At 43.3% G+C, this 22,500-nt stretch overlaps 1 protein-coding gene across 4 annotated transcripts in view; it reads left to right on the top strand.

The window, feature by feature from the left end:
* LOC113649732 (rho GTPase-activating protein 21-like) overlaps window positions 1-22,500 on the top strand; it is a 91,481-nt gene that overhangs the window by 36,906 nt on the left and 32,075 nt on the right. For all 4 annotated transcript variants that reach the window (XM_047811185.1, XM_047811187.1, XM_047811183.1 and 1 more), the window contains 2 exons: window positions 11,798-12,001; window positions 12,300-12,321. In XM_047811185.1, the coding sequence (XP_047667141.1) occupies window positions 11,798-12,001; window positions 12,300-12,321 (226 nt within the window). The remainder of the gene's footprint in view (window positions 1-11,797; window positions 12,002-12,299; window positions 12,322-22,500) is intronic.

Below are 22,500 nucleotides of genomic sequence, written 5' to 3' on the forward strand. Positions count from 1 at the left end.
CTATCGGTCTGCCTGCTCCTCATCTGTCTTCTTGTTCCATGATCTATCTATCTATCTATCTATCTATCTATCTATCTATCTATCTATCTATCTATCTATCTATCTATCTGTCTGTCTGTCTGTCTGTCTGTCTGTCTGTCTGTCTGTCTGTCTATCTATCTATCTATCTATCTATCTATCTATCTATCTATCTATCTATCTATCTATCTATCTATCTATCTATCTATCTATCTATCTGTCTGCCTGCTCCTCATCTGTCTTCTTGTTCCACGATCTATCTATCTATCTATCTATCTATCTATCTATCTATCTATCTATCTATCTATCTATCTATCTATCTGTCTGTCTGTCTGTCTGTCTGTCTGTCTGTCTGTCTATCTATCTATCTATCTATCTATCTATCTATCTATCTATCTATCTGCCAGCTTTTCTGCATGTGTGTGCTTGTCTTTGTCAGGTCTTTTGTCTGTTTGTTTCTCTGTCTGTGTCTCTTAACTAATCTGTCCTTCTATCACTTCACCGATCTGTCTGTCTGTTTTTCCATTTGTCTGTCTGTCTGTTAGCCTGTCCCTCTGTCTGTCTGTCCCTTGGTCTGCCTGTCTGTCTCTGTGTCTGTCCCTCTTTCTGTATGTCTGTTCTTCTGTCTTTCACTTTCAGACTTTCGGACCTTCCCTTTGTCTATCTATCTATATTTCTTTCTAAGTGTCTTTGTCTCTCTGTCTGTATCTTCATCTGCCTGTCTGTCCACCCATATATCCCTTTATCTGCCTGTCCGTCCGTCTGTCTGACGTGCTCACTGTCCATCTGGCTGTTTTTCGCTCCATGTGTCCATCTTTTATAGTACAAGTAGAGCACACAGTCGTATTCCTTGATGAAGACACGTCAGTGTTTTGTTTTTGTCTGAGCACTTGTTTCGTTCAGTGAGCTCATTTCTAGCTGTTAGCGAGAACGTGTGAGTCCTGTGTGAGTCTCAGCAGTTATTCCTTCTGGAATTTTCCCTTGCCGTCCTGTGTGGTGAAGAATGTGTTCTTGCACAAACCCAGCGCTCAGGCAGCTGAGAGATTCTCTCTAAATGAACTTCCACAAAGTGAAGCAACCCAGAATAAAGAAAACATTCCTGGCTGATTGTGTAGCGTAGGACAGGACCGGTTTTGTCCACACTGCTGGATCCCTTTCAGAGGTGTGTTTTTAACCTCCTGAGTGAGACGGCATCATCTGGCAACCACAAAACCATGCTGTAAGTTAATCGCTTCACACAAACACCCGAACCTCTCAGCAGTCTGAGCTTCACCCCTTTCACTACACTTATCCTCTGTCTGGTTTCAGTTATTATTTATTCTCTCAGCATCAGTTAATCCGTTACTCATAATACACCTGCTATAGGTGCTCATTATACACCTGCTATAAGTGCTCATAATACACCTGCTATAGGTGCTCATAATACACCTGCTATAGGTGCCCATAATACACCTGCTATAGGTCCTCTAAATATACCTGCTACAGGTGCTCATAATACACCTGCTATAGGTGCTCATAATACACCTGCTACAGGTGCTCATAATACACCTGCTATAGGTGCTCATAATACACCTGCTATAGGTGCTCATAATACAAATGCTATAGGTGCTCATAATACACCTGCTATAGATGCTCATAATACACCTGCTATAGGTGCTCATAATGCACCTGCTATAGATGCTCATAATACACCTGCTATAGGTGCTCATAATACACCTGCTACAGGTGCTCATAATACACCTGCTATAGGTGCTCATAATACACCTGCTATAGGTGCTCATAATATACCTGCTACAGGTTCTCATAATACACCTCCTATAGGTGCTCATAATACACTTGCTATAGGTGCTCTAAATATACCTGCTACAGGTGCTCATAATACACCTGCTATAGGTGCCCATAATACACCTGCTATAGGTGCTCTAAATATACCTGCTACAGGTGCTCATAATACACCTGCTATAGATGCTCATAATACACCTGCTATAGGTGCTCATAATACACATGCTATAGTTGCTCATAATACACCTGCTATAGGTGCTCTAAATATACCTGCTACAGGTGCTCATAATACACCTGCTATAGGTGCTCATAATACACCTGCTATAGGTGCTCATAATACACCTGCTATAGGTGCTCATAATACACCTGCTATAGATGCTCATAATACACCTGCTATAGATGCTCATAATACACCTGCTATAGGTGCTCATAATACACCTGCTATAGGTGCTCATAATACACCTGCTATAGGCGCTCATAATACACCTGCTACAGGTGCTCATAATACACCTGCTATAGATGCTCATAATACACCTGCTATAGGTGCTCATAATACACCTGCTATAGGTGCTCATAATACACCTGCTATAGGTGCTCATAATACACCTGCTATAGATGCTCATAATACACCTGCTATAGGTGCTCATAATACACCTGTGACACCTGTTAATCCGTTACACAATACATCCTAATATGCTGCTTTATGATGGCTTTATCACTCAGAACTGCAGAAAGTGGAACCATGCAGGACCGAGACTCCATCAAGTGTGGTCTCTTCAGATGTGGGTGGATTTTCTGTTCTCATTCCAGGAAGGAATCGTGTGGGATGTTCAGTAATTCAGCTGTACGTTCAGGCTCGATAATAGGAGAATGTAATAAAGAATAAAGTAAAGCAGCATGTGTGGTGCTGTTCTGGGATAATAATCAATGCTAAAGTTGTCAGGCTGGTGCTGGACAACAAGCTGTATCCTGTAACTTCCCCTAGAACGAAGGAGGTTGAACGTTTTTTTGAATGAGATGTGAGAAGGAGTGATGATGGTGTATGCTCTACCGTTCAGGGGCTGGGAGTCGGGACCAGGGATGTGTTGGGCTGGAACAGAATGTTTCTCCGTAACTCTGTTTCCTTTTATTATACAGTGTTTTGACCAATACAAGAGTATGTGTGTGTTTGTTTGTGTGTGTATGTGTGTATGAGAGAGAGAGAGAGAGAGAGAGAGAGAGAGAGAGAGAGAGAGAGAGAGAGAGAGAGAGCAAGGGAGAGAAAGAGAGACAGAGAGAGAGAGAGAGGGGAGAAAGATGAAGATGAACGAGTGCTGAGGGAAACACCCACTGGCCAATTGAGGCCCATTCAGAGGGACCATGTGCTTACACTCCGGCCTTGTTTACAATCAACGGGGAAAACACCAGCCCAGTTTCCAGGGGAGATTATTTCACTATTACACACACACACACACACACACACACACACACACACACACACACACACACACACACACATATATATTTTGAATGACTCAAGTTAGTGTGGGCATTATCTTCTCTCACACATTTTCTATCTATATATCTATCCATCCATCCATCCATCTAAACACACTGGTGGTTGGTAACCTAAGTCTGTGAACCTACTGAACCAGTGTTGATGTTTTCATTAATGGAGTCTTCAAATCACTTTTGTATATTGCTCTGGATGAGGACATCAGCTCTGACAAAAGTTATAAATGTCTGTCTGTCTGTCTGTCTGTCTGTCTGTCTGTCTGTCTGTCTGTCTGTGTGTGTGTGTCTCTCTGTGTGTCTGTCTGTGTGTCTGTCTGTCTGTCTGTCTGTCTGTCTGTCTGTGTGTGTCTCTCTGTGTGTCTGTCTGTGTGTCTGTCTGTCTGTCTGTCTGTCTGTCTGTCTGTCTGTCTGTCTGTGTGTGTCTCTCTGTGTGTCTGTCTGTCTGTGTGTCTGTCTGTCTGTCTGTGTCTGTCTGTCTGTCTGTCTGTCTGTCTGTGTGTGTCTCTCTGTGTGTCTGTCTGTGTGTCTGTCTGTGTGTCTGTCTGTCTGTCTGTGTCTGTCTGTCTGTCTGTCTGTCTGTCTGTCTGTCTGTCTGTCTGTGTGTGTCTCTCTGTGTGTCTGTCTGTGTGTCTGTCTGTGTGTCTGTCTATGTGTCTGTCTGTCTGTGTGTGTCTGTCTGTGTGTCTGTCTGTCTGTGTGTCTGTCTGTGTGTCTGTCTGTGTGTCTGTCTATGTGTCTGTCTGTCTGTGTGTGTCTGTCTGTGTGTCTGTCTGTCTGTGTGTCTGTCTGTCTGTGTGTCTGTCTGTCTGTCTGTCTGTCTGTCTGTCTGGGTGTCTGTCTGTCTGTGTGTGTCTGTCTGTCTGTGTGTCTGTCTGTCTGTGTGTGTCTGTCTGTCTGTCTGTGTGTGTGTCTGTCTGTCTGTCTGTGTGTCTGCTTGTCTGTGTGTCTGTCTGTGTGTCTGTCTGTCTGTCTGTCTGTCTGTCTGTCTGTCTGTGTGTGTCTCTCTGTGTGTCTGTCTGTGTGTCTGTCTGTGTGTCTGTCTGTGTGTCTGTCTGTGTGTCTGTCTATGTGTCTGTCTGTCTGTGTGTGTCTGTCTGTGTGTCTGTCTGTGTGTCTGTCTGTGTGTCTGTCTATGTGTCTGTCTGTCTGTGTGTGTCTGTCTGTGTGTCTGTCTGTCTGTGTGTCTGTCTGTCTGTCTGTCTGTCTGGGTGTCTGTCTGTCTGTCTGTCTGTCTGTGTGTGTCTGTCTGTCTGTGTGTCTGTCTGTCTGTGTGTGTCTGTCTGTCTGTCTGTGTGTGTGTCTGTCTGTCTGTCTGTGTGTCTGCTTGTCTGTGTGTCTGTCTGTCTGTCTGTCTGTCTGTCTGTCTGTCTGTCTGTCTTTCTGTGTGTCTGCTTGTCTGTGTGTCTGTCTGTCTGTTTGTCTGTCTGTCTGTGTGTCTGCTTGTCTGTGTGTCTGTCTGTGTGTCTGTCTGTCTGTCTAGTCTGCTCAACTCTACAACACAAAACTCTCTCTCTCTCTCTCTCTCTCTCTCTCTCTCTCTCTCTCTCTCTCTCTCGCTCTCTCTCTCTTACACACATTTGAAGAGCAACACAACCAAACTTTTTGTTGAGAAAAGAGAAAAAGAAAGAAAAAAAAAGAAAAGCGGAGGTTGTTGTGACTCAGAGTTGCTGTCTTAAACAGAGTCTAGTTTCAACACCAGAGACTTGGACAGATGTTTTGGCAGATTTGCAAGTTTTTTTTTTACCACCACTCTTACATACAGAAAACCAAGCCCTCAATTCACCAGGCCTGTGTGTGTGTGTGTGTGTGTGTGTGTGTGTGTGTGTGTGTGTGTGTGTGTGTGTGTGTGTGTGTGTGTGTGTGTGTGTGTGATGATTAAAATCCTCTTTAATCATCATTTGTTGTCTTTTTTTTGCTTTTGGTTTCATGAATATTTGTAATTCTTGATGTGTGGAGAGACATGTGGAGACATGCGTGGAGACATTTGTGGAGAGGCGTGGAGACATGTGTGGAGACGTGTGGAGACGTGTGGAGAGATGTGTGGAGAGATGTCTGGAGACGTGTGGAGACGTGTGGAGAGATGAGTGGAGAGGTGTGGAGAGATGTTTGGAGAGATGTGTGGAGACATTTGTAGAGAGGTGTGGAGAGATGTTTGGAGAGGTGTGGAGAGATGTTTGGAGACGTGTGGAGACGTGTGGAGAGATGTGTGGAGACGTGTGGAGAGATGAGTGGAGAGGTGTGGAGAGATGTTTGGAGACGTGTGGAGAGATGTGTGGAGAGATGTGTGGAGACGTGTGGAGAGATGAGTGGAGAGGTGTGGAGAGATGTTTGGAGAGATGTGTGGAGACATTTGTAGAGAGGTGTGGAGAGATGTTTGGAGAGGTGTGGAGAGATGTTTGGAGACGTGTGGAGACGTGTGGAGAGATGTGTGGAGACGTGTGGAGAGATGAGTGGAGAGGTGTGGAGAGATGTTTGGAGACGTGTGGAGAGATGTGTGGAGAGATGTGTGGAGACGTGTGGAGAGATGAGTGGAGAGGTGTGGAGAGATGTTTGGAGAGATGTGTGGAGACATTTGTAGAGAGGTGTGGAGAGATGTTTGGAGAGGTGTGGAGAGATGTTTGGAGACGTGTGGAGACGTGTGGAGAGATGTGTGGAGACGTGTGGAGAGATGAGTGGAGAGGTGTGGAGAGATGTTTGGAGAGATGTTTGGAGACATTTGTAGAGAGGTGTGGAGAGATGTTTGGAGACGTGTGGAGAGATGTGTGGAGAGATGTGTGGAGACGTGTGGAGAGATGAGTGGAGAGGTGTGGAGAGATGTTTGGAGAGATGTGTGGAGACATTTGTAGAGAGGTGTGGAGAGATGTTTGGAGAGGTGTGGAGACGTGTGGAGAGGTGTGGAGAGATGTTTGGAGAGGTGTGGAGACGTGTGGAGAGGTGTGGAGAGATGTTTGGAGAGGTGTGGAGACGTGTGGAGAGGTGTGGAGAGGTGTGGAGAGATGTTTGGAGAGATGTGTGGAGACATTTGTGGAGAGGAGTGGAGAGATGTTTGGAGACGTGTGGAGAGACTTGTGGAGATGAGTGGAGAGGTGTGGAGAGACGATTGGAGAGACGATTGGAGAGTTGTCCCTAGGCCGCTTTGAAATTACATAGAATTTTTAGAATTATTTTGAAAGACATTTAATTTTTTTTTAGATTTGTTATAAAATATTATGAGCAGTAAAGATTGTCCTGTTCTCTCTGCCTGCATGTCTCAGTCTTCTGCCTATTATTTGCTCTTTAGCTGTAATTTTCTTCTTGTGTGCGTCATCATATTCACCAAAAACCAATCATTACATGTTCAAATGCTTCACTACATTTATTGCTTTTGGAGATGATATCATCCAGAGTGACCTACACATGATGTTCACTCCAGTCCGAGTAGACAACGGTCATGATCTCTGCTCAGAGACACAGTGGTTTTCTCCCTACAAGGATCGCTGCTGCTGCTAGCTTATTCCACAGCCATAACCTGTCGCAGGTTAGCATGTAGGGTTTAAACTTTAGGGTTTATTTAGTAGCATTTAGTGTGTATAGTTTAGTGTAAAGGGTTCAGTCTGTGGGGTTAAGTGTATAGTGTTGTGTGTAGGGTTTAGCTTTTAGGGTTTATTCTGTAGGGTTTGTAAAGTGTAGCATGTATGGTTTAGTCAAGTGTGCAGGGTTTAGTCTGTAGGGTTAAGTAAAGTGTGCAGGGTTTAGTCTTTAGGGTTAAGTGAATTGTGTATGGTTTAATAAAGTGTAGGGGGGCACGGTGGCTTAGTGGGTAGCACGTTCGCCTCACACCGCCAGGGTCGGGGTTCGATTCCCGCCTCCGCCTTATGTGTGTGGAGTTTGCATGTTCTCCCCGTGCCTCGGGGGTTTCCTCCGGGTACTCCGGTTTCCTCCCCGGTCCAAAGACATGCATGGTAGGTTGATTGGCATCTCTGGGAAATTGTCCATAGTGTGTGATTGCGTGAGTGAATGAGAGAGTGTGTGTGCCCTGTGATGGGTTGGCACTCCGTCCAGGGTGTATCCTGCCTCGATGCCCGATGACGCCTGAGATAGGCACAGGCTCCCCGTGACCCGAGAAGTTCGGATAAGCGGTAGAAGATGAATGAATGAATGAATGAATTAATTAATTAATAAAGTGTGTAGGGTTTCGTCTGTAGGGTTAAGTGAAGTGTGTAGGGTTTAGTCCGTAGGGTTAAGTGAAATGTTTAGGGTTTCGTCTGTAGGGTTAAGTGAAGTGTGTAGGGTTTATTGTTATACAGGAGCTCCAGATGTTGATGAGAGTGTGTTGGTGAAAGAGAATATTACTTGAATCATTGTTCAGTGTATCACATAAATTCCTCCTGTTGAAATGTTTTACCTGATTGTGCACTCTGACAAACTCAGAACTGAACTGAACCTCACCTGGAGTGTATCATGGTGATGGAGCATCGTGTTGAACATTACCTTTCTGACTGACTCACTGACTGATCACCTACCTGGGATAAAATATTCCTGAATACCTGAATAATATTATAACACTGAAGTGTGTCTATGTGGAAAAATGGTGACTGCATTAATGATCACTCTCATGCTGTGAAACCTCAGACTAGGGCAAGAGCCCAAATATTCTGTGGAGCAACTTAAGCTTCAAACTCAAAGCCAACAGTATGAGTAGTAGAAATGAGACACACACACACTCACACACACACACACACACACTAAGCAGCAGTGTGTTGTTGCCCGGTCAGTGGTGGTAAAGGTCAGCTGATGATTGAAGTGAAGCACCTGTGGGGTCAAAGCACTTTCCAGTTCAAAAGCTCATCTGTGTCTTGTGGCTGCTTTGAAGTCTGTGTGTTTGATGCACTTTGGAAAAGTGTGTAAAGGTCTGCTTTTATATTTTATTAATGAATACACTCCGAGCAAACAGCATTCCTCCTCAGCACAACCATTCACACACACACACACACACACACAAACACACACACACACACACACAAACACACACACACACACACACACACACACTGTACAGCATTGTGGAGACGCTGCCTGTCTGACCCACTTTTCTCTCAGGCCCAGTGAAACCAGCGTAGGTGTGTATTGTCCTCAAAATTCATTTATTGTTTCCCTTTTTTATTGTACTGTGGGAAATAGAGGAACTACACAACTGGGTGGAGGTCAAACAGTTATAAAGATGTGCTGACTGAAAGATGGTCCCAAAGAACACTCTTAAAAATATCACTTTAATTAGCTTTGCCCCTCCCCCAATTTAAAATATTAAATAAAATAAATAAATAAAAATATTACCTTAATTAGGATTACCTACATCTACCTTCTCAAATCTCTGCATGGTCCTACATCTGCTAACTCCTCCCCCAAATCCGAGTACTACCTTAAACAGACTTAACTCCACCCACAAAACCTTAAACCCTGAATAATCCCTGAATGAACCCTCCCACTAAAACAGGTCTGACTAATCTCTAAATAAATTAATCTCCTTTTCCAAACAGTAAACAGATGAACACCCAAAATCCCCAAAACTTAAATAGATCTAGCTCATATGTCAGACCCTAAAAAACCTCGGCTCTGCTTCCAAACCCCAAATTAATATATTTTGAAGGGGGCTAAGCTCCTCCCACTAATGAAGGGGGCTCCTCCCACTAAGCTCCTCCCACTAATCTAAAATACCCAACGCTTCCCTCAATCCTTATATAGCGTTAGTCAATCTCTTAAAGCCTAAACAGTCCTTGCTCCGCCTCCCTTGATCCTTTAATTCAAGTCAATTGAAGTCGTGGCCTAATGGTTAGAGAGTCTGACTCCTAACCCTAAGGTTGTGGGTTCGAGTCTCGGGCCGGCAATACCACGACTGAGGTGCCCTTGAGCAAAGCACCGAACCCCCCAACTGCTCCCCAGGCAATGCAGCATAAATGGCTGCCCACTGGTCCGGGTGTGTGTTCACTGCTGTGTGTGTGTGTTCACTGCTGTGTGTGTGTTCACTGCCGTGTGTGTGTGTTCACTGCTGTGTGTGTTCACTTTGGATGGGTTAAACATAGAGAACGAATTCTGAGTATGGGTCACCGTACTTAACCGTATGTCACATCACTTAAATTGTTTTGGCTCCTCCCCCAAATCAAGCTTGAAATTCAGGCTTGGAAAAGCCTGAATTTCAAGCTTGATTTGGGGGAGGAGCTAAAACAATTTAAACACACAACTCCACCACAAGTCTTTTCTGTGGTACGACAACATTTTTTGTTTTCCTCCTTTTTCTAGTTTTCATCATGTGGGTCATGTAGGAGCTGTAATGGGTCAGAAATGATCCCTCAGTTGGCAGTAATGAGTGGAGTTGTGTGTTTAAAGTGGTGCAGTGTGGTGGAGTTGCCCCACAGGATCTCTGCATTAGAAAGTATACTCACACACACACACACACACACACACACACACACACACTGTGCGGAAAATCCTTATAGAAAAAGGCAAATGTGGAATGTGATGATGATGGAATGCTCCTCCAATGCTCCTATTACCACACACACATGAACAAGTGTCCTTCACACAGCGGCCTGTGGCACAGAGGGTAAAAATAAGCCAATGTGAGGCTCTGTTGTTGTGAGCAGAAGCGAGATGGTGAAAGACTGCAGTGTCGAGAGCAAACCACAGACGGCCGGAACTAAATACCAGCCTAAAAAAAGCCGGAGCGAAACGGGACGAGATGTGTGACGGGGTTTGTGCTCGTCCCGTCTCGTCCCGTCTCCCAGCGTTCCTCTCATCGAGCAAAAACATTCCAAACCCACTGACATCGTCGTCCTGAAAAAAAATCAAATAGCGGTGGAACGAAGTGGTGCAGCTTGTCTTTGTTCTGCTGCCAGGTCACAAGATAATCAGTCAGTCCAGCTGGAGATAACATGTTGCTATAGAAACAAACATTTCAGTCAGTAAGTTCCAGCTTTACCACCGAAACTGGAGACTCCTTCCATAAGTGTTAAGTAATCATCAAAACTTCACCATAACAACCATAACAACCATAACACGCGCTTCACTCGTATTCCGGTATTACAACGATATCGATAAAACGATATATCGAGAATGACGTGCTGTTGTTCACGTCACTGTAGAGACACGTGTCAGGACGATTCCCTCTCATCGGGTTCCTCATCGATCGACGTGTGTGTTAGAAAAAGACGGAAAATCGATAACAGAAGCGGATTGACACACACCGAATTAGCTTAACAGCCATGGCACAGTGTGTGTGTGTGTGTGTGTGTGTGTGTGTAATAGGGGTGTGTTTGAGGTATGACACAGATCTGCCTTATGGTTCCAGTGCTGGAAAAAGAAGAGGTAGTTTTGGTAAAAATCAGTCCCGTATAAATGCCTCCAGAGTTTTTTTTTTGTTTCATTCTGTTGCCATCGCAACAACCGAAGCCGCCAGCCATATCCGTGACTGCCGTTAAAACAACGGCACATCGAAATGGAATTTGTGAATTTGTGTTTTTGGAAAAGTACAAAAGCACAGTGATGGAAGAAAGCAGCCAGAATTATCAAGACATTAACATTTCACGCTCAGATGTGTTGGTAAATTTCCAGTAAAAGACTCTGTACGACTGTAATCACGCTATAAATAGATTAGCATCGGCTGCTAACCGACATGTCAGGAGTTTTTCCACCATGTCGAGAAAGAGTCTCAAAATTCTTTTTCCTTAGAAACGTCTGAAGGATGTAAAGAGCGTCAGGGTGAAGCGTTATCATCTACGGCCTGCAGCTAGCAAATGGTTGCTCCAGAAAGTGTTAAGTGAGATGTTTAATCAAAAAAAATAAAAATGTAAAAAAATGTCCTTTTAATGTGTCTTACATTTCTTATTTTTTGTTTTCTTTTACATTCATATGTTTGTTTTGAAGTTTGTCTGTAATACATTAGCTCACTACAAGCAGCTTGTGTAACTAGTTAGCTTTGTCGATATGAAGCGCTAGCAAGCGGTCAAACGGTGGTTTAGAGTTATCTGTACTTGTGGTGTGTGTGTGTGTGTGTGTGTGTGTGTGTGTGTGTGTGTGTGTGTGTGTGTGTGTGTTGGGGATTTGGGTCAGTGTGTGGGTGGGTCTGGGTTCTTCTCTTAAAGATGGCTGAAGTGAGTCATGGTGTTTCTTGTGTAGTCGCCGTTGTCATGACAGAAATGGGGGACATTTGGAAAGTTTTAAGTTTTGTCGATTGAAAACAGGAGACTTTGTTCCTCTGGTCGCTGAGTGCAAGTCGCTTTTACACACACTTTTACACACACTTTTACACACACTTTTACACACACTTTTACACACACTTTTCTCATTTATATAACTTAAAGGTCGAATTTGATTTCATTGCAATATAATTTTAAAAGTAAATATTTTAATCGGTTAACGTAATTATAAATTATAACATCTGTGTAATTTGCCCGATGTTGTTCCTTCCCTTGTTTTTTTCTCCCCTAAAGTTTTTCTTATTCTTTCTTTTTCCATTTTCTTGTCTCAGTGTAAGAAGGATGGTCCGAGTGAGCTGTCCCCTGTGTCCCCCGTGTCCCCCGTGTCCCTCGTGTCCTCCGCACCTGTGGAGCAGCTCTTCTCCTGGCCAGGACCTAAAACTCTGCACCTACACCGAACCTCACAGGGCTTCGGCTTCACGCTGCGTCACTTCATCGTCTACCCTCCTGAGTCTGCTGTACACTCCTCATTTACGGTCAGCACACAGTGCGCGTGCGCACACACACACACACACACACACACACACACACACACACACACACACACACACACACACACACAGGAAAAATTTACCTGATCCTTGTATACGTGATGTGTGCATGTTTGTAGTGTGTGGAATTGTAGTGTTTGGGGGTGTAGTATTTGGGGGTGTGGTGTTTGGGGGTGTGGTGTTTACTTGGACACTCCCCAGTGCACTTTGATTTTATTCTTTTTTTTTTTTTTAACCGGAACTGAAATGTCTTTAAATCTCACTCTGCTCGTCTCTCTTCCAGGATGAAGACAATGGAAGTCGAGGTAAGTTTCTACCCAGCCCTAACATCCCAGCATGCTCTTTCTGTTTACACTGGCAGTGCTTGATAAGAGAGAGAGAGAGAGAGAGAGAGAGAGAGAGAGAGAGAGAGAGAGAGAGAGAGATTGTGAAACTGATTTTGGCTAGCAGAGCTGCTTTCAGAGAGACTGACAGACATACAGACCACGCCTCCTACAGAGAGACTGACAGACAGACAGACCACGCCTCCTACAGAGAGACTGACAGACACACGGGCCACGCCTCTTTAAGAGAGACTGACAGACAGACAGACCACACCTCCTACAGAGAGACTGACAGACAGACAGACCACGCCTCCTACAGAGAGACTGACAGACACACGGGCCACGCCTCTTTCAGAGAGACTGACAGACAGACAGACCACACCTCCTACAGAGAGACTGACAGACAGACAGACCACGCCTACTTCACTGAGACTGAAGGGCACACAGACCACGCCTCCTTCAATGAGACTGATAGACACACAGGCCACGCCTTCTTTACTGAGACTGACAGACACACAGGCCACGCCTTCTTTACTGAGACTGACAGACACACAGGCCACGCCTCCTTCGCTGTGACTAATAAGCCCATTAGTTACAGAATGGTTTCCCATCTTTGATCAGGGCCTGCAACACAGTCGCCACGTTCATATCAGGCCATCACATTCCTCTGTGTATGTGTGTGTGTGTGTGTGTGTGTGTGTGTGTGTGTGTGTGTGTGTGTGTGTGTGTGTGTGTGTCTTGCATTCCATGGGTTCTGTGCAGCACAATCAGATGGCTGTGTGCTCTTTAGTGGCCCGTGTTTGACCCGGTTGCTCATCGAGGCAGTGGACTTTTCCGGAAAACTCACAGCATGCCGTGCAGTAGGAGGTCGTGGGCAACGGACTTTCAGAATTATTGAAAAATAAAAAAAATATATAAAAAAACATATAATTAATGATGTAGTGATCTTAAAGATTAATATTTGTAGTTATATTATTGTTATAAACAATGTAGCTCAGCATTTAGCAACAGTTAACACTCGTACTGAAGAAAGGATCAATCCAGTATGCTCATGGGTCCAAGACCTGTCAAAGTGTTTCAGTGTTTAACGAACACTTTCATGACTGTCTGATTCGTCTTCTCTGTTGTCTCTCCTCTTGTCCTTTTTTGACATCTGTCTCTACCCTGACATTTCTCTATGAGAGATTGTTTGGCGGTTTGTCCCTCTTTCCTCTCTCGTCTCATTCCGACACAGCGTGACAGTGGCACCGTGCCTGGTCTTCATCTGCAGCAGCCACAAATAACACACACACACAAACAAACACACACACTCACACACACACAAACACACACACAAACAAACACACACACTCACACACATACAAAAACACACACACACACACACACACACACACACACACACACACACACACACACACACACACACACACGTGTCGTGTCTTTGGAATGCTGCAATCAATATGCAGGCGGTGTGTGTGTGTATATGTGTGTGTATATGTGTGTGTGTGTGTGTGTGTGTGTGAACACAATGAAGTGAAAATGTCTTCTTGCTAGAACATTCCAGTCATGTCTGTCAGTCTGTCAGTGTGTGCTGAGCCGTTCATCACAGTGTGTTTAGTGTGTTCAGTGTGTTCACTGTGATGAGTGTGTTCAGTGTGTTTAGTGTGTTCAGTGTGTTTAGTGTGTTCAGTGTGATGAGTGTGTTTAGTGTGTTCTGTGTGATCAGTGCGTTCTGTGTGTTCAGTGTGTTCTGTGTGTTTAGTGTGATCAGTGTGTTTAGTGTGTTTAGTGTGATCAGTGTGTTTAGTGTGTTTAGTGTGATCAGTGTGATGAGTGTGTTCTGTGTGATCAGTGTGATGAGTGTGTTCAGTGTGTTTAGTGTGTTCAGTGTGATGAGTGTGTTCAGTGTGATGAGTGTGTTCAGTGTGATGAGTGTGTTTAGTGTGTTTAGTGTGATGAGTGTGTTTAGTGTGATGAGTGTGTTCAGTGTGTTTAGTGTGTTCAATGTGTTGAGTGTGTTTAGTGTGATGAGTGTGTTCACTGTGATGAGTGTGTGTTCAGTGTGATGAGTGTGTTCAATGTGATGAGTGTGTTCAGTGTGTTTAGTGTGATGAGTGTGTTCAGTGTGATGAGTGTGTTCAGTGTGATGAGTGTGTTCAGTGTGATGAGTGTGTTTAGTGTGTTCAGTGTGATGAGTGTGTGTGTTCAGTGTGATGAGTGTGTTCAGTGTGATGAGTGTGTGTGTTCAGTGTGATGAGTGTGTTCAGTGTGATGAGTGTGTGTGTTCAGTGTGATGAGTGTGTTCAGTGTGATGAGTGTGTTCAGTGTGATGAGTGTGTTTAGTGTGTTCAGTGTGTTTAGTGTGTTCAGTGTGTTTAGTGTGTTCAGTGTGATGCGTGTGTTTAGTGTGTTCACTGTGATGAGTGTGTTCAGTGTGATGCGTGTGTTTAGTGTGTTCACTGTGATGAGTGTGTTCACTGTGATGAGTGTGTTTAGTGTGTTCACTGTGATGAGTGTTTAGTGTGTTTAGTGTGCTCAGTGTGTTTAGTGTGTTCACTGTGATGAGTGTGTTCACTGTGATGAGTGTGTTCAGTGTGTTTAGTGTTTTCAGTGTGTTGAGTGTGTTCAGTGTGATGAGTGTGTTCACTGTGATGAGTGTGTTCACTGTGATGAGTGTGTTTAGTGTGTTCAGTGTGTTGAGTGTGTTCAGTGTGTTCAGTGTGATGAGTGTGTTCAGTGTGTTTAGTGTTTTCAGTGTGATGAGTGTGTTTAGTGTGTTTAGTGTGATGAGTGTGTTCAGTGTGTTTAGTGTGTTCAGTGTGTTCAGTGTGTTCAGTGTGTTTAGTGTGATGAGTGTGTTTAGTGTGTTTAGTGTGATGAGTGTGTTCAGTGTGATGAGTGTGTTCAGTGTGTTCAGTGTGATGAGTGTGTTTAGTGTGTTCAGTGTGTTTAGTGTGTTCAGTGTGTTTAGTGTGTTCAGTGTGTTCAGTGTGTTCAGTGTGTTTAGTGTGTTCAGTGTGTTTAGTGTGTTCAGTGTGTTCAGTGTGATGAGTGTGTTTAGTGTGTTCAGTGTGTTTAGTGTGATTAGTGTGTTCAGTGTGTTGAGTGTGTTCAGTGTGTTCAGTGTGATGAGTGTGTTCAGTGTGTTTAGTGTGTTCAGTGTGATGAGTGTGTTTAGTGTGATGAGTGTGTTTAGTGTGTTCAGTGTATTCAGTGTGATGAGTGTGTTTAGTGTGTTTAGTGTGATGAGTGTGTTCAGTGTGATGAGTGTGATGAGTGTGTTCAGTGTGTTTAGTGTTTTCAGTGTGATGAGTGTGTTTAGTGTGTTCAGTGTGATGAGTGTGTTTAGTGTGATGAGTGTGTTTAGTGTGTTCAGTGTATTCAGTGTGATGAGTGTGTTTAGTGTGTTTAGTGTGATGAGTGTGTTCAGTGTGATGAGTGTGATGAGTGTGTTCAGTGTGTTCAGTGTGATGAGTGTGTTTAGTGTGTTCAGTGTGTTTAGTGTGATTAGTGTGTTCAGTGTGTTCAGTGTGTTCAGTGTGATGAGTGTGTTTAGTGTGTTCAGTGTGTTTAGTGTTTTCAGTGTGATGAGTGTGTTTAGTGTGTTTAGTGTGATGAGTGTGTTCAGTGTGATGAGTGTGATGAGTGTGTTTAGTGTGTTCAGTGTGTTTAGTGTGATTAGTGTGTTCAGTGTGTTCAGTGTGTTCAGTGTGTTTAGTGTGATCCAACAGAAACCCTAATTTTAGCATTAGAACCCAACCTAAAGATCATATTTAATCCCTCAGGAAGTTTAACCTAAAGCACTTTAGCTCTGGAACATAAACTTATTAACATCCATAATTTACACCTTTAATCTAATAAATTCTCAATAATTTAAACTCGACTTTATTAAAGCTGAAGAAATTAAACCTAATAATTAAAACACAGCAATTTAACTTTAGGATAAAAACCCATGAAGAATTAAATCAAACCCAGGAACATTTCTGTTCTGATGTTAACCCAAGAGTTAAAGCCCATGAACTCATGCCTAGGAGAATTTACCCCAAATTTACCCCAAGAATTAAAGCCCTGGAAATTTAGCCCAAGATTTAAAAAAAAACTTAGGAATTTTAACCCACAATGAAGCCTGTGAACTTTAACCCAAACAAATCAGGTTCAGGACATTTAACCCAATAGTTTAAACCCAGGTCATTTAAACCAATAGATTAAACCCAGGACATTTAAACCAATAGTTTAAACCCAGGACATTTAACCCAATAGTTTAAACCCAGGTCATTTAAACCAATAGTTTAAACCCAGGTCATTTAAACCAATAGTTTAAACCCAGGACATTTAACCCAATAGTTTAAACCCAGGTCATTTAAACCAATAGTTTAAACCCAGGACATTTAACCCAATAGTTTAAACCCAGGTCATTTAAACCAATAGATTAAACCCAGGACATTTAACCCAATAGTTTAAACCCAGGACATTTAACCCAATAGTTTAAACCCAGGACATTTAACCCAATAGATTAAACCCAGGACATTTAACCCAATAATTTAAACCCAGGACATTTAACCCAATAGATTAAACCCAGGACATTTAACCCAATAGTTTAAACCCAGGACATTTAACCCAATAGTTTAAACCCAGGACATTTAACCCAATAGTTTAAACCCAGTACATTTAACACAATAGTTTAAACCCAGGACATTTAACCCAATAGTTTAAACCCAGGACATTTAACCCAATAGTTTAAACCCAGTACATTTAACACAATAGTTTAAACCCAGGACATTTAACCCAATAGTTTAAACCCAGGACATTTAACACAATAGTTTAAACCCAGTACATTTAACACAATAGATTAAACCCAGGACATTTAACCCAGACAATAATTTGGGCTCTAACTGGCTCCAAGACTCACAAGGGCCAAGAAGTCCAGGTGAAGAAAATTAAACTTCATCTCAAAAGTATTGTGAGTTAAAAATTCCTTCTATATACTGAGTTATTACAGTTCCTGATATAAGGAGATGATCAGCAGCACACACACACACACACACACACACACACACACACACACACACACACACATTAGCTGCACCAGTAGGTTCATCGACTCGGTGAAGTGTGTATTTACAGCACAGCTCCAACCTGAATAATGAATGAAAGAGCACTATATAAAGGTTGATAGAAGAATATGAATAGCTGCTGTGAGAACAGTTGGAGATCGTGTGTGTGTGTGTGTGTGTGTGTGTGTGTGTGTGTGTGTGTGTGTGTTATGCAGGTAAAAACCTTTGACTTCCTGCAGCACTTAAATCTCATTGGGTCTCTGTGACCCTCAGCCAGTATAGAGCTGATAAAAATCAACAGGACGGTTCAATTACACACACACACACACACACACACACACACACACACACACACACACACCTTCTCATCATCCTCTCACTGTTATCCTCTCTCTCATTGGTATTTATTCCTCTTGTCTGTGGTTGTTTATTTATGCTGCGTTTGCCAGAGTGCTTAAGATCCACCAATAAAAGATAAAATATATAAATGAAAGCTAAAAAACGATAAAGATCTGTATTTAAACAGTTTGGATTTTATTGACCTGATCTGGAACCTGTAGTAGAACTTTATCTGGGAGAACATCCCACTCACTGTGTTCCTGGGGACTGAGACGATAAAGCTGGCGAGGAGAGGAAGGTCGAAGATGACGGTGATAGTGGTGATGGTATTGGTCATGGAGTTAGTGCTGGTGAACATGATGAGAGTTAAATGGATAATGATGATGATGATGATGATGATGATGATGATGATGGTAATGGGGTGATAATGGTGGTAGAGATAAAGATGGTGAAGGTGTGTGGATGATGAGGAGCATGGTGAGGATGAAGAAGGATATTAGTGATAATAGTGATGTCAGTGATGATTGCAATAATGATGATGATGATGATGATAAGTGGAATGATGATGTGATATTGGGAATGTGGCGGTTGAGGATTGTGAGGATGATGAGGATGAGGATGATGCAGGGTGTGGCTGATGGTGAAGTTCTGATGATGAGGTTGTTGAGCAGGAAAGCTATAATGATGAGGATTGTAATGCTAAGGTGGTGTTGGGTAAGAAGACGCGATGATGGTGGTGGTGATGGTGGCAGATATTATGATGATGATGATGATGATGATGATGATAAAACTTTAAGAAAATACCTCATTGTTATTGTTCTAATGTTGCTGTTTAATGTGAAGCTCTGCTTTGCTTTTTCTCTGGCTGTTTGGGCGTTGTCATTACGGACGATCGTTTGACGCTGACTCTGATTGGACGAAGCGATACAGTGGAATTCTTCATGATCCTTAAAGTCTGACTCCGTTACCTCGCCCCGAGTCTGCTCTCATCATCACTGCACGGCTCATACGCTCACACACACATTCCAGCGCTCACGTCCCTACGGGATGGTCAGGAGTCACAGGCATGTAAAGGCTGGTGATCTCAGCTGCAGGTCGCATGCACTGCATTCTTTCTGATGCGACTGATGATCAGTGTTCCTCACAGTTACACACACAGACATGCAGCACTTTGTTTATTTACTTCTAGCATCGTTACTAGTTTTATGAGACCTTTTGCTTTAAACCCCGAAAGCAGCTCATCAGTTATGGCAAGGAACTCGCGGTTACTAGGCAACTGGCTGGATGAAAAGAGTGCAGCCATGTTTATGAGATGAACAAATCTTTTGGATGGTTTAAACCTCATGACCTCCACGATAATAAAAAACTTTCTCACTGAGCACTTGGATCATTTCATTCCAGAAAATGTCACCATCTCTTCCACCAATGTGGTAAGAAAGAGAAAGAAAATAGAGAGCTGATGGATAAAATAAAGAGGGAGGAGCAAGAATTCCATATGAGAGAGAGAGAGAGAGAGAGAGAGAGAGAGAGAGAGAGAGAGGATTCATCTGTGCTGTGTAATTTTTTGGCTGTTGTAGAATATGGGCATCCTCCCAATCCCTGCAGAATAACATAATCCAGCACTAAGCGCTAACAGGAGGACCAAACCCAACATAGCTCAACCAGCTGTGCTAAGCAGAGGTCTGAGTGTGTGTTAGAGACAGAGAGAGAAGAAGGAAAGGCTCCGTCCATATCGTCAGATCGAGGACGTCACGCTACAACATATTTATACAAGATGGATGATTCGTGGTGTCCGGTACACCATCTGACCCAAGAGACCCATCTCCTGGTCTGATACTCTGACAGTCCGATAGAGATGGAGGGTTTTTTTGGGTTAGGAATCTAGAGAGCTCTGAGTTTGATGTTAGAGCTGCAGTGTGAGGTCGAGAAGGGAAAGGAGATCAGTGAACCAGTGTGAGGTCGAGAAGGGAAAGGAGATCAGTGAACCAGTGTGAGGTCGAGAAGGGAAAGGAGATCAGTGAACCAGTGTGAGGTCGAGAAGGGAAAGGAGATCAGTGAACCAGTGTGAGGTCGAGAAGGGAAAGGAGATCAGTGAACCAGTGTGAGGTCGAGAAGGGAAAGGAGATCAGTGAACCAGTGTGAGGTCGAGAAGGGAAAGGAGATCAGTGAACCAGTGTGAGGTCGAGAAGGGAAAGGAGATCAGTGAACCAGTGTGAGGGTTCGAGAAGGAAAGGAGATCAGTGAACCAGTGTGAGGTTGAGAAGGGAAAGGAGATCAGTGAACCAGTGTGAGGTCGAGAAGGGAAAGGAGATCAGTGAACCAGTGTGAGGTCGAGAAGGGAAAGGAGATCAGTGAACCAGTGTGAGGTCGAGAAGGGAAAGGAGATCAGTGAACCAGTGTGAGGGTTCGAGAAGGAAAGGAGATCAGTGAACCAGTGTGAGGTTGAGAAGGGAAAGGAGATCAGTGAACCAGTGTGAGGTTGAGAAGGGAAAGGAGATCAGTGAACCAGTGTGAGGTCGAGAAGGGAAAGGAGATCAGTGAACCAGTGTGAGGTTGAGAAGGGAAAGGAGATCAGTGAACCAGTGTGAGGTCGAGAAGGGAAAGGAGATCAGTGAACCAGTGTGAGGTTGAGAAGGGAAAGGAGATCAGTGAACCAGTGTGAGGGTTCGAGAAGGGAAAGGAGATCAGTGAACCAGTGTGAGGGTTCGAGAAGGAAAGGAGATCAGTGAACCAGTGTGAGGTCGAGAAGGGAAGGAGATCAGTGAACCAGTGTGAGGTCGAGAAGGGAAAGGAGATCAGTGAACCAGTGTGAGGTTGAAGCACCAGAGCTGCAGTTTGAGGTTGTTGAGGAATCAGCAGCAGGTTTAAGGGCAGGAATCAGAGCTGCAGATGAAGTTTATGGAAATGAAGCTGCTGCCTGAGAAACCAAATGGTGGAGAACTCAGAGTTTCGCCGTGAGTCTTATTCCGAACAGTTGTATGAGACTACATGTTCATTCGAAATGATTTGCTTTTCTGTTTCTTATAATTACGTCTCAGATTCTTTTATATCAGAAATATCAGACAGATGAAGTCAGAGCAGCTAAACTACACTTAAGAGCTTCCACATGTGTAATAAAAGCTGTCATTACATTATTAAGTAAAATTAATACCCAGTTGATTAGATTTTTATTATATTTTTATCAGTACCTAAATAGGAATCGATTGGAAACTTGGCATTTTTTGGACAAAATACATTTTTATTTGTCAATTTTTGGTTTGAATATCGATTTACAATCAACATTCGGCACTGCGCTGTTGTCCTCTCATCCTCTCATTGTAGTCATCTCTCGTTCACTGTGGACTTTTCCCCTCGTCTGTGGTTGTTTATTTCTTCATTAATTGTGAGAATGAATGTGAGAATCTCACCTCGCCCTCTGCTGGTGTCTTTATGTAAAAGCTGGAAAGTGACCCATTTCAGCAGTAAAATGAAAACAAACTTGTCGTCATAAAGCATTGTGGAAACCAGTGGGAAAAGGAACTACTAAAACTCCACCCTTTGGAAAATAGTGATGTTGTAAGACTGGAATTCGGTTGTGACCTGATGGAGAAGTGTGTTATCGAACTCGAGCTGAAATCCACTGCATGTGTGAAGGATATGGAACGAAATACCATTTGTTCCGTGTGAGACCTTTAGAAAAGTCTAAGGTGTGATCGCGCAGCCTCGTTCCATCTCCACAACCTTCTGCACCGTCAGCACCACCGCTCCATCCGACGAATCCCACACAGAGACAGAAACTACTCTTGATGGTATGGTCTGGGAGTCGATAGTAATCCGATCCGCCTTAACGTGCAGCTGATTTAGTGAAGTTAAGGACGTCTGATGTCTTGCTCTAAGAAGCCTTTAAATCTTCTTCACTTCGCTGATGATATTATTGTTAACTAATTTTACTACTCACAGTATGAGTTACGGGGATCTGACTTTGCAAGTCGGATCGACTGACATCGTTAAGTCATGTTTACGTTGGTATCCTGCTATAATCAAGTCTCGGATTTTCTGATTCCTGTCATTGAAAACGACGACTCAACCCCAAGAGTGGTGGACACCACACCATAGAATTTATTATATGTGCTAAATGATTCATGATTCAGAATAAGTGTATGAGTTTGCACAATATGTGAGCCATTATGGGCACCATGTGAACCAAAGGATTCATAATTGGTACCAAATTATTTGTTACCAAGTAATAAGTCATACTACTGTTACATACATACCAAGTAATAAGTCATACTACTGTTACATACTACATACTGTTACCAAGTAATAAGTCATACTAACAATATTAGTAATTAGCAGCAAATTAGGAACCACCTGATTCATTATTGAGATATTGAGAGACCGGTATGAGAGACCGGTATCAATAATCACACCGAGGTCTTTTACTGCTGCACATGATGTAATAGAAAGTCCATCCAGAGTTACTCTGTAATCAGAAAGATTACTTCTGCCTGTCTGTGGTCCTGGTACAAGAACTTCTGTCTGTCAGAGATAAGCAGGAGGAAGTTAGTAAGCTGTCTGATGTCCTTCATCTGACTGAGCTGAAACATATAGCTGTGTGTCATAATACCATGTTTACGAATAATTGCACCAAGGTATAGCAAATATACTGTAGGGAGAAAAGCAATGGACCTAAAACAGAACCTTGCAGTACACCAAACAGAGCGGTCCCTATTTGGATCTACGAACCGATAGCGTTCCATCAGATAAGACCCGATCCAGGAGAGAGCTG

This window comes from Tachysurus fulvidraco, chromosome 3 (genome assembly GCF_022655615.1).
Source record: "Tachysurus fulvidraco isolate hzauxx_2018 chromosome 3, HZAU_PFXX_2.0, whole genome shotgun sequence".
Classification (NCBI taxonomy): Eukaryota; Metazoa; Chordata; class Actinopteri; order Siluriformes; family Bagridae; genus Tachysurus; species Tachysurus fulvidraco.